The following is a 13111-nucleotide window of genomic DNA, read 5'->3' as shown; positions in this document are numbered from 1 at the left end:
GAAACCCACAGTATGTCCTTGCCTGATAAGAGGAAGATTGATAACCTAGATGTTTGCTGCTTTAGACAATAATTACTTATTATCTGCAAGTGTCTGGATGGTAAGGAGCTTGAAACTCTTTTCATACTACTCTTTGAAGTAGCTGCACTGACCTTGTGACTGAATCAGTCCCTTTTATGCTTTCAGTTTTCTTATCTAATAATTTACTTAATGGAGCTCTTGCTCCCATGAGAGTCGGATTTCTCTAGGATGGAATTAGGAAAACAAACTTCATCGTTTGCCTAAGGAACAAAGACCGAGATTGCATCTAGCTATCTCAAGACATCAGACCAATGACCCATAAACCCCATTCACATGGGTATTTTACCTGTTGGGGATCAAAGGCAGTGACATTCAGTTGTCTAAGCAAAGAGCCTTATCATACACTGCCGAGTATGATCAAAGGTGAAAGTGAAAGGAAAGGAGGTAGAAAGAACTAGCCAAGGAATGCTGTGGCCTCACTCGACTGCAAGACTTATACAGAGCAGCACATGTTCCTGATGCTAAAGAGCGCAAAGAACTAACAGACACTTAAGACAATGAAGCTGGCCATCCTGTCATTAAAGCAGATGAGAAGTTTGTAAATCCTGAAAAGTAACTGTGACAGAAGACTGGGCACACGGAAGGGACTAAACAAGGCCCAGAGTCGGTGTGATACCTGTTTTAATGTGAGTCACGACATTGCCAACAGAAACATAGTAGGTCTTGTCTCCTAGTTTTAAAAGGTATGTATTACCTATGTAAGTTATGATAGTATTTTAAAACTAAACAAGATCATACGAATGAAGAAATTACTTTTAAGGATTTGACATAACTCAGGAAATCCTACTTGTGGTGACAACACTGTGTTTTTAACTGCATGTAATAGAAAAGAGAAATTGTAGGACCAGAGGCAATGGGAACAAACGGAAACACAGGAGGTTTGCAGAACATCAGGAAATGCTTTTTGATTGTGAGGGTGACCAAGCACAGGTTGTCCAGAGAGGTTGTGGAGTCTCCATCCTTGGAGACATTCAAAAAAACATCTAGACATGGTCCCGGGCAACTGGCTTTAGATGATCCTGCTTGAGCAGGGGGCTGGACCAGATGACCTGATGAACTCCAGAGATCCCTTCCAACCTCAGCCCTTCTGTGATTCTATGAGTTCACAGCAACAGGTATTGCAGAAATGTCTTTGGCAGATAAACTGACATCAGTCTAAATTTAACTGTCAGATATTTGCAGACTGACACAATAATTTACAGATATCCCAATATCTTCTTTCTTCCTGAGAAGGAAATTCTGTTCAGAAGGAACATAACCTTGGATTCTTGACATCATTAACTCTAGGACATTTTGCATATAACTTTTTACATGCTCAGTAGACTTAATGTATTCATAGCCTATTGACCAAGGTGAAAACTAAAAAGAACTTGCCACTTTTATTCCCACGATTTAAGGGAAAATACTCATGTCAAACTACATATAAAAAGATCTACGGAGATTTCCTTTTATAGGATGAGTCTTGTAATTTTATACCTCATAATTTTTTTAATCCAAGGTACTAAAATAAATAACGATATGAGGTTGCAAAAAGTACTTCAGGTTTCATAGAATCATAGAATGATAGAACAGCATAGGCTGGAAGGGATCTTAGAGATCATCTAATCCAACCTGCCTGTCATGGGCAGGGACGCCTCTCAACTAGATTAGGCTACTCAAGGCTCTGTCCAACCTGGCCTTGAATATCTCCAGGGAGGGGGCATCCACAACTTCTCTGGGCAATTTATTCCAAAGTCTTACCACCCTCGTACTGAAGAATTTCTTCCTAAAATCTAATCTAAATCTGTTCTCCTTCAACTTAAACCCATTTCCCCTTGTCCTGTCAGTGGACACTCTTGTAAAGAGTCCCTCCCCAGCCTTCCTGTAGGTTCCCTTCAGGTATTGGAAGGCAGCTATTAGGTCCCCCCAAAGTCTTCTCTTTTCAAGGCTGAACAATCCCAGCTCCCACAACCTGTCCTCGTAGCAGAGGTGCTCCAGCCCCTGGATCATCTTTGTGGCCCTCCTCTGAACACGCTCCAACAAATCTATGTCTCTCTTATGGTGGGGACACCAGAACTGGACGCAGTATTGAAGTGTTATAGTGAGAGAAATTTCTTAAAAAGCAGCCAAGTGCCTTCAGGATACAGCTGAGCGAGTCAGCAAACCTCCTATTTTTGTTTGTGCATTTTTGCACAAATTTGGCAAAACCCAAATTAAGTGGCAAAGAAAACTAACAGAGCTCCTAATGAAAGTAGATACCTAAAGGGAAGTAAAGAGTCTCCATTGCTTCCAAAGGCATGTCTGAAGCCTTACTTGCTCAGCGAAATTCCAGCTAAACTTGATGAGGAATGTATTTGCCTAGATTTTTATTTTATATTACTAAGCAGCTTTAAAATACAAGTTCATATTAAGTATAATTAGACAAAGTTTTCTTTTGGAAAAAAAAATCTCAGAGTGGCTATGAAAAAAAGCAAAACCAAAATCAATGGCCACTCTTTTTATGCGTTGCTCCTTCTGCCTGTAGGAAGTTTAGGATACAGTGAAATTACCCTGATTATGATTTGATGGGAGAAAATATTTTAGGAAGTAAGGAGTCCCCTCAAATAGCAACCCACCCAGCCCCAGGTAGCAGCTGAGTTCTGCAGAAGGGGTTAGGTGCATGCACAGACAGTGCTGACGACCCGACTCGCAGGCTGTCAGGCTGCATGTGTACTGGGAGTGTGTACGGCTAGTGGCCATCAACCCTGCGTCCTGCTTTCAGCTGGGACACAGTTAGTTCTTTTTAGCAGCCAGAAGAGCTCTGTGTTTTGCTTTGAGTTTGGGATTCACTATGAGAAGAATGCTGATAACGCACTGACGTTCATTGCTGGCACTGAGACCTCAAGGACTTTTCAGCTGCCGTGTTCTTGCCAGTGTGCAGGAGCACAACAGGATAGGGGGGAGCATGGCCGGGACAGAGGGTCCACAACTCCCCTTAGGATTTGTACTTAGACTTAGGATTGAGGAATAAACTGGCCAATGAAGCATTATGCCTAGTATAAAAATGAGGGTTGACTGGAAAAAAGGGCCTTTGCTCCTCCGGGAGCTCTCACTCTCGGACTCTGAGAGTGCTCTCTCTCTCTCTTTTTGGGCCTTTTGCTCATCTGGGATTGCGGTGTAGAGACTTATCTGTTTTGGAATTGTTAGACTGGGATGGGATGGGCCTTGGTCACCAGGTGGTGAGCAGTGACACTGTACATCACTTGTTTGTATATATATTTATCATTATACATACATACATATTTATATATTATTATTAGTACTATTGAACTGTTCTTATCTCTACCCACGGAGCTCTTTCCCTTTCCCCTTCAATTCTCTTCCTCAACCCCTGGGGGTGGGGGAGGGTAAGCGAGCAGCTGTGTGGCATTTAGTTGCCAGCTGAACTAAACCACGACACCCTGTCAGTCAGGAGGGGGACATGCAGTGACCAACTGAGAGTATCACAGGTCACTGTGCAAAGCAGTAGCCACCCCTTAGTCATATCCTGGCAGTGATGTGGAAAACTTTAATTTATCAAATCCCTCCCAAAAGCATATATATTGGAATGTTTCCATAGGTATTACTCCAGAAGGGCCGTTCATATTATGCATAGATGCATCAAATAAGTATAAGAACAAAAAGAGAGATCTGTGAGGATCCACATGTATTTATCCATGAAAGGAATGGGTTTGCTTCCTTCAGATTCCAATACAAGTGTCCTCCCTATGTAACAATGTCTTGTTGCAGAAGAGCGAGATGAACGAATTTCCATATTCACCTGAAACAGCCTCTTCCAAAATGAGTTCTGCTTTTTATATAAACTGTCAATCTCTTCTTCAGAACCAGAAGATACATCAAAGCCAAGATATGCAGACATGATCTATCCCAGGGTAAATTTTTGCATTGAAAATATCCTCCCTCATACCTCAGATCAGTATCCTGTTTTACTGGTAAACTTTCATTTGGATCAGTTAATGTATTTGTCATCAATATGCTCCTTTTTTCATTTGTTACAGATTGGCCTGGTTATAATAATTGCACAGACCAAATATTGTATTAGTCACTGTAGAAAAAAAAGTTTACTTTGCAGATGGGTAATATATGGCAAGGTTTAGTCCAAAGTGTTTTATGTTAACACAGAAAAATTATACGCAAATAAATGCATGTCACACTTTTTTCTATTTTGTTAGTATTTGGCTTTAGAAGGAATTCTTGCAACTGAAACAGTGCTAAGAATGTCCAACAGATAAAGATTTATTATGCGCATGTGTTGATTTTATGTATATGTATCAATGAAAAACTTTATTCCCTGAAATAATGAAAACTTTCAGCCTCTCTCAGTTATTAATCCTTAAAGCTACGTACTGCTGCTTTCTTTCTTGAGTTTGAAATTTTCAGAAGCAGTCTAGGGGATTTAGACACATATCATCTGTTCATTGTAGCGGCAGACATCTAAATCCTCTACACTATTTTGTTTTTTAAAAAATTATTCAGGCTTCCTTTTATCTGCACATTTTCCCTTCATAATGGCATTGTTTAAGCACTGCCTGTGTTAAAAGTGTTACCTCTTGGTCACCAAAGAGGATTAGACAGCTTTATAACAGAGGAACCAAAAGGGTGAAACAGCTAAGAAAGAATTACGCAAGTGTATCGACTGCACTGTATTTTTTTCCAGAAGAGACGGTATCTTCGAAAGCGTGTGAGCTTGCCTGGTGCACTGGCTGCCTCATATATTCTGGGATTTTCCTGGCATTAAAATAATGCTAATTGGGAAAAAACCCACAATTGCTATTGCTATTAATATTAATAGCAACATTATTTATTTTAATTTTAATGCAGTTTGCTCTTTTTCTCTCTTTTAGTCCATCATAAAGTTCTTCTTGAAAGATTTCAAGTGAAAAAAATAAAAAACTTTTCCAATTCTTCACACAATTACAATTTCTTGGAAGAAGTAAGAAAACTAAAATCTCCCTTAGGAATAACTTCTTCTTTTCAGAGTTTTCTACCTCTTATTTCAGTCATTTTACATCCGGAAGTCTGCAGCAGCGGAAAAGAAAGGTCAAAAGGTGGAAACATCAATGCTTATGTAATCCCCAAAGAGGATTATGCCCCTCACAAAAATGCCTAGTATGACATGTGAAATTAAGGATATTCAATCTGTGTCGGCACAGCACTTGTAATGGAATTGGTGAATCTTTAAAAAAATAGAGCAATACAAGAACAACTGTGCTTTTCCCATGGATAGTAGGGAAAGTTCAAATCGTTTTTTCTAACCTGGCACTTGGCCAAGAGCTCTGCGACCCTTCCATCCTCTTGCCACCAAACACTTCTGCCAATTAAAGAATGACAAGTACAGATTTATTAGAAATGGGAGAAGGGGCCCCACTTGGATTTTAGCACTCCTATTACTCCTGGCAGATATGCATGCATTGTTTTCTCATTTGGACCAGGGCTACACCCATTCCCAGATGAAAAAATCACACTGATCGTGTTTCTGTGCCAGTATAACACAATCTGATGTGGTCTACAATATGAGAATAATAAAAATATAATGATTTTCAAGCACACTGTATATGTAGCACTTTGTAGGACAGAAATCACTTGACAGATACTTTTGTTACTCATTTCATATGTCAATGAATGCAACAATCCAAGGCATTTTATAAGTTTGGTGGGCTCAAAAAAAAATCCCATCTCTCAAGACCTGCTGAATGTGCCAATTCAACTTCCAATAAAACTTTAGGGGAAAAAATGGAACCTATAGCCTCAGGGCTAACATTTCAAAATGAATGCCTCATTAAATTGGTATTTATGTATCACATACGAATGCCCAAATGCTTAAAAACCAAACAGGATACCTTCTGAGACCTAACTTTGAAAACTGCATTTCCCCATACATGCATGTTTTCAAAGTAAATGTGAAAAATTCTCACTGAGAGTTAACTTAAAATCAAGGCATTATCTTTATACAATAGGACTAGATAGTTAGTACTTTCACTCAGTCAAACCAGTTTACCATCAGGAAAATGATGAAGGAATTGCCCTGAAAAGCAAACTAGGCTCAACTGTTATCTTGAATTTTACTGATTTGTTCCAAGTTTAGAAATATTTTCAAAATCTAATAAATGAGTTCTCAAATTTTTTCTCAATTAACTGCAAATAATACGACAAAGAAAAATGGATCTGTTCATTAACATTGAAAAGTAGGATGAGCTGGAATAGAGCGTCTTGATTGAGCATTTCCTTGTTTATTGTACATATTTAATCATACTATCGACACATTGTTATCATGTCTTATTTTTAAAAAAAGTAGATGCTAACATTACTTGTGTTGGTGTCACAGCATTTATGTCTTGCTCTGCTCTTACCTGGTTTCTTTCAAGAGACAGACTGTCAACCAGTTTCTGCAGTCATCAAACAATATGGTTTCATTTGATTGTCACTGGTGGTATTTTTGGCTTATTTTTAATGGCTCTGTCATCCCAGATTCATAAAAATGCTGCTTCTCCTCATTTAGATATTGGTTTTCAGTGGCAATTTTTCTTACTTGACCAATGAGATTTTCACTCCTGTATGCTGACTTGTCCTATGATATGACTACCTGTATCAATTCAGAGGACTTAAAATACTATGTCAAATTTGACTACAGATAGTGCTGTGAAAACAGAGGATTATCCACTACCAGGAGCATTCAGATACATTTATATCACCAACTCGCTGACATCTGTAGGAGTTTTTCCAAACTGAAAAAGAAATACGCATCAGGTTGATATTCCTACCTTCCAACTCCCAGCAGCCAAGTTCTGCAGTGCCCCTGCTGCCCCCTCCAGCGTGTCTGGATTTGAGCACTCAGAAAGAAGTGTGAGGTAGGGTTTGACTATTGAAGGGTGCCACAGCATCTGGATTCCTTTGGGTGGTTCTGCACAGTCTGGGAGAGGTCCTACGCCATCCCACTGTTGGAAAGTACAAATCAGATTGTCAGCAAGGAACAGTGAAATACTTGACAATTGCCTCAGCAGAAGCTATAACATCTATGCCTGTGTGTGTGAAGGCATCTGCCCACAAGCAGCCGTTCTCAATTTTAGCATATCGTGCCATTCTTCACAGAGAAACCACATTTCCTATTCAACACTCCCTGCGGAGGAGCTACAGCATTGGCAGATATCTCAGTGTTTTAGCTAGCTGACATAACAAAAACATTTTTTTGCTGCATTTATTTTTTTGGGTGGGAACAGAAGTCCAGTGAACATGAACCTATCTTAAGAGGCAAATCTTGAACTTGCATATAAAGAGAATTTCCTTTTTCACTTCCTGCTCAGTTCTCTGCATGCTCTCTCTTCTCATGAGAGGCAAAAACCAACAGCATGAAACACTAGTGTGAAAAACTAGATCATGCAAGGCCATGAGCCCTCCATCCCCTGAAAGGCCCAAGCATGATAAGTCTTCTTCACTGCTCAACTTCTTCTGGCTTCTGACCGTGCAAGTTCTGGAGGCATTCAGCCATACAGCCAGCCAGTTGCACAGTCTGAGATTGCGATATAGCAGGTCTCACAAAACACTCTCTTCCTCTCATCGCATACAGCGTTTTGCCGTGAAAATAAACCTAGTCTGATAGCCAAAATGGGCAATGTTAACACCTGGACAACAAGCAGGCTATTGCACAAAACCCAGGTCATTGCACAAAACCCACTCCTACCAGAAAGAGACAGTGATTCATGTCTGCTGTGGAATGAACAATACTTGCATGAAACATCTTGAGAAGGTAATTCGAGGACTTTTCTTGCTTTCTTTAAACAAAAGTAAGAAGTGGAATGCACTTTCAATGATATTTTAAATGTGATTTTTATCTATATATGTAATATATTCGTTTTTCTTTGCTTCGAACAGATAAAGAGATTTAGAAAATCAATAGCCTTAATACCAGTGTTAAAAACAAGCCCCAACTTTTTAATACAATTTAACACCTCTGACATGTACAGACTGCACGATACGATACAAAGCAAACCCTTTAAAGCCATGGGTTAGGGCTTACTGCGATTACGTGGATAAAAAATGTGTATCATAACATTAAACACCTACTAGACATACAAAGATAGCACAGATCAAATTAACTCGTTGTTTAGATCTGCAACAGTTAATCTTCCTAGCTGATTTAATTAGTTATGAGTCAAACAACACAACAACACTTGCACTGGGAAAAGACCTAGATTCTCTTGTTTTCAGGAAGTATCAGACATCGTTTTATTCAAAAATCTACATAGAATTTCAGGGATAATCAATCAAGTCTTATCTAATAACAACTAACGTAGCTTAATTTTAACAAGGTTTTGCTAGATTACTACCACTGAAAAACCAGAAAACTTTTTTTTTCTAAATTAAAGCAGAAAAAACACCAAAATGGAGAGCTAGTGGGACCATTTAACACACATGAGCAGTTACTCAAAACCAGAAAGCTGCTCAGATATGAAACTCACTGCACTGGACAAAAGTTACTGTAGTTGAAAAGAACTGGCACAGTAATATCCAGTGGTGGCTGAGAAACTACAGGAAAATTGCCTTCTGTAGAAACAGTCCCTTCCAATGACATTATTATAGGGCTGTGCCTTTGAATATTTTAAATATATTTCTGCCTTTAAACCAATAGGTAGATTTCACTGTATGTGACTCAGTTCTCCTTTTTCTCCTTACAAATCACCATCCTTGCCAGCAATGATTTCTCATCAGCTCATAAAAAATACATAAAACCCTGCTTCTTATATTAACTCTTGGAATTCAATCCTTTGTGCTGCCAGAATTTTTTGGAAAACAAATGAGAAACATATCTTACAGGTCATATCTGACCTCACACCAGATTTAGGCTTTGTACCGTAGTAAGCTCATGAACGATTTGCGATGTCCAAGGGCACAAACTCAGGTCTTCATCCATCTCATTCCGACTTGCACGAATTATGGACACATTATGCAACTGAATAGTGTTTGCACAGCGTATTCACTATATTATTTCAGGTGACAAAGAACACATAATGTATCAAACGTATCAGATCTACCCGATACATTTTTTGAGCATATGTGGGAATATAACTTCTGTTTTTAAACTCAGGTATTTACACTCTTATAATCCCAAAGACTACTGAAAATTAGCTGATACAAATAGAGCTGTATATATGTTCATGCTGTGCTGGTACATATAAAGCACTAGAAATGATACTTGCAGATAAATTAATATTTAATGTGGTTTTGCCATTCTGCTCAGTAACCAGAAAACATTTGAAAGAAAAAGTGAGACAATTACTGCATTTTCCCACCCTTCTTGTGACTCACTTTTAGAATCATAGAATGGTTTGGGTTGGAAGGGACCTCAAAGATCATCTAGTTCCAACCCCCTGCATTCATTTATCACCAACTGTGGGGAAAGACCTTTTTCTCAAGACACTGTGATGCCTCAAGGTCCTTGTAAGCGTGATGGAAGCTTTCGATACTGCACATGCACATACAGTGTAGGTGCAGTAAATCCAGTGACATTGGATAACGTCCTGCATTATTCTTTGGATGTGGTGCGTGTGCCCAGAGCAGCTGAGCAGCGTGCACAGGGAGGGTGTCACTGCCAACCACACATAACATACGTGCTGTGACTATGGTAGCCTCTTCAAGGTCATGCGATAAAGGGTGACAGAACTGTAGCCACTTTCTAGGAGGCAGAGGGCACAAGTGAACATGACCTGTCACGCAGTCCCTGACTCCATGTTTCAGTTCTTCTCTGCTCCTGCATGTGTGATCTCAGCTAACCCTTCAACGAAGAGCTTAATAGCTTCTGGTATCTTCTGAGCAGCTGAGACCAGTGCCTGCAGCTGCACAGCCCAAACATTGCAGAGCAGGCAGGACTGACGCAGGTCAGAAAAGATGACGTTCCAAAGGAAATCTTCCCGATCTTCACCCATTTATTTTGTATTTCATAAATATAAACATCAATTCCCTGAGTGAAAAAAGTATTTTCCCGAAAACAATATTACAGTCCATTTTCTCAACTGGTGGCTAAGGCACAGCAGAAGTTGCTCTGTAGTTCGCATCACTTGGTATTAATGAACCGAGGCAGTGTGGTAAATGCCCTACCCAGTGAATTACTGGCACTGTATTGTTGCAGACCATCAGGAATGATCAGTAAGGTCTATTTGAGATAGGCTGTGGACATAGTAGGAGCCTATGAAAAAGAGGACGACTGCATGCAATTACTCTTCCTAGCTTATGCTAAGGAGGGAAAAAAAATCATAAACAAATATTCTTTCCAGGCTTCCCTCCTTCAGCTGAAATTACCCACATATATCGTGGCTGAAGCTGACAAACTGTTTGTTACGTGGGTGAGATACAAATCTCTCATTTAATAAAACCGGTGCAAAGAAAGGATGAAATTCAAGAAGAACAAAAAGCAAAATATAAAGGTCTTTAACAGCAATAGACTTTTGAGAGTAACAGTACTATAATAAAGTTTCCAAAGTTTTCACATTACTAAGGAACTTTGAGAGGAGAAAAAGATGACTCATCGAGATGCTCTCCCATGCCACACAACAGATTATCCATCATCTTCTTTCTCATTTTCATGAAAGCAAATCCACGTTTATAGTGTAATTGTTCTGAATAGCAGGGAAGGCTTCAACTCAGCAAGAGAAGTGTGCTCTCCATATTTTGTTTTTTTGTACTAACAACCTCATGATGGTGGGGTTTGTTTTTAAGGAGTATCACATGATGACAGGTTTTCCTGGGATAAAAGAACAAGTGTCTTATTCTCATTTATTAAACATGGCTATTTTCCTTTTCCCCAGTCTATGCAAAATACCATTATCAAAAAAAGAAAATCTAGGAAGAAACTCCAAACAAAACCCAGCAATGACTAAAACTGTCTTGATCTCTCTCCAGAGATCCTAGACAATGGAGACGGTCTGATAACGCAGTAGCTATGCTCTTTGTGGCAGCAGTGACAAAATTTACAGCAGCAATTAAATAGTGCTTGTTGAAAGTACTTCTGAAACACCCAAGACTTTTAAACTGACAGGCCCCCCAAGAGGACAATGATTTCTCACCCTGTATATCTTAGCGGCTGTGGCAGTCTATGCCAGCTGTCCCTAGGCATCAACCCCTTTTGGAAATCTTTGTCCAAGAGATGCATTGGCCAATGCTGTCAAGAACAGAAATCTGAAGTTAAGCAACAAAACTCCATCACAATCACAGAGCTTGTTTTCAGGGGTGATGGGAATCGATGCAGCTGATTACAAAGGAGGCAGGAATGCCACTATGTATATCAACTCAAATTTCAGTTTAGATATCCAGGCCTAAAGAATGGTGGTGAATATAAATGAAGGTGTCTCCTGACAGAAACTACAGGAATAGGGTGGGAAAGGGCAGAGCTACTGTGGTCCAGCAACATGTAGTCCCAACAAAACTGGACAATTTCTGGATACAGTTTATTGCACAAATAACAGTAACCTCCCCAAGTTGATGCAATAATGTTTCCAATTTCGGGAAAGATGTTTGGAAAGCTTTCAAAGCATTCAAATATTTTGAATCTTTATTATTAATCTGAGATATGAATAAATCTAAATCATACTTGAGATTATATATTACATTTTAAAAATAATTGTCAATGGCTCTATTAAACTTTTTGATATTATTACACTTAGCTACGAAAAATAATTTCAATGAATTTGTGCATTTTGTCTTTGCTTAAAACCAGATCCCTCCCAAATAATAGAGTTCAATCTAGGAACAGCAACCTGTGGCATTTCACTACATCTCCTTCTCCTAACTCTTCTTCTCTCTGTAGCAAGCTGAAGCTTTGCATTATATTCTGCAAATTGACAAACACAAATTACATTTAATAGCCTGCTAGTTTTGACTTTGAAAACAACTTGGTCATAGAATCACAGAATGGTTAGGGTTGGAAGGAACCTTAAAGATCATCCAGTTCCAACCCCTCTGCCATGGGCGGAGACACCTTCCACTACAACACGTGGCTCAAAACCTCATCTAACCTGGTCTTGAACACCTCCAAGGATGTGGACGGGGCATCCACGACTTCTCTGGGCAACCTGTTTCAGTGCTTCACCATGCCCAGAACAAAGAATTTCTTCCTTATACCTAATAGAAACCTATCCTCTTTCAGTTTAATGTCACTACCTCTTGTCCTATCACTACAAACCTTTGTAAAAGTCCCTCTCCAGCTTTCCCGTAGGCCTCCTTTAAGTAATAGAAGGCTGCTAGAAGGTCTCCATGGAGCCTTCTCTTCTTCAGGCTGAACAGCCCCAACTCTCTCAACCTGTCTTCATAGCAGAGGTGCTCCAGCCCTTGGATCATCTTCGTCGCCCTCCTCTGGACTTGCTCCAGCAGCTCCATGTCCTTCCTATGTTGGGGCCCCAGAGTTGAACATAGTACTCCAGGTGGGGCCTCATGAGAGCAGAGTAGAGGAGAAGAATCACCTCCCTCGACCTGCTGGCCACACTTCTTCGGATGCAGCCCAGGATACGGTTGACTTTCTGGGCTGCCAGCACACATTGCCGGCTCGTGTTGAGCTTCTCATCAACCAGCACCACCAAGTCCTTCTCCTCCAGGCTGCTCTCAATCCATTCTCTGTCCAGCCTGTACTTGTGCTTGGGATTGCCCCGACCCACGTGCAGGACCTTGCACTTGGCCTTGTTGAACTTCATTAGGTTCGCACAGGCCCACCTCTCCAGTCTGTCAAGGTGCCTCTGGATGGCATTCCTCCCTTCAGCATGTCAATCACATCACACAGCTTGGGTTGTCAGCAAACTAACTGAGGGTGCACTCAATTCCGCTGTCCATGTCACCAACAAAGATGTTAAACAGCGCTGGCCTCAATGCTGAGGAACGCCATTTGTCAGTGGTCTCCACTTGGACATTGAAATGTTGACCACAACTCTTTGAGTGCAACCATCCAGCCAATTCCTTATCCACCAAGTGGTTCATCCATCAAATCCATGTCTCTCCCATCCAGAGACAAGGATGTCATGTGGGGCAGTGT

At 40.2% G+C, this 13111-nt stretch overlaps 1 protein-coding gene across 3 annotated transcripts in view; it reads right to left on the bottom strand.

Annotated features, from left to right (window-relative positions):
- CTNND2 (catenin delta 2) overlaps window positions 1-13111 on the bottom strand; it is a 566505-nt gene that overhangs the window by 85095 nt on the left and 468299 nt on the right. For 2 of the 3 annotated variants that reach the window (XM_086609047.1, XM_086609049.1), the window contains one exon: window positions 6861-7034. In XM_086609047.1, the coding sequence (XP_086465173.1) occupies window positions 6861-7034 (174 nt within the window). Of the gene's footprint in view, window positions 1-1139; window positions 1159-3569; window positions 3575-6860; window positions 7035-13111 lie in introns of all 3 variants that reach the window. The other variant, XM_086609048.1, reaches the window with a different exon arrangement.

The sequence above is a fragment of the Tauraco erythrolophus genome, chromosome 3 (assembly GCF_009769465.1).
Source record: "Tauraco erythrolophus isolate bTauEry1 chromosome 3, bTauEry1.pri, whole genome shotgun sequence".
NCBI lineage: Eukaryota > Metazoa > Chordata > Aves > Musophagiformes > Musophagidae > Tauraco > Tauraco erythrolophus.
The sequence above is the reverse complement of the archived record's forward strand: the minus strand, read 5'-3'. Positions and strand labels throughout refer to the sequence as shown.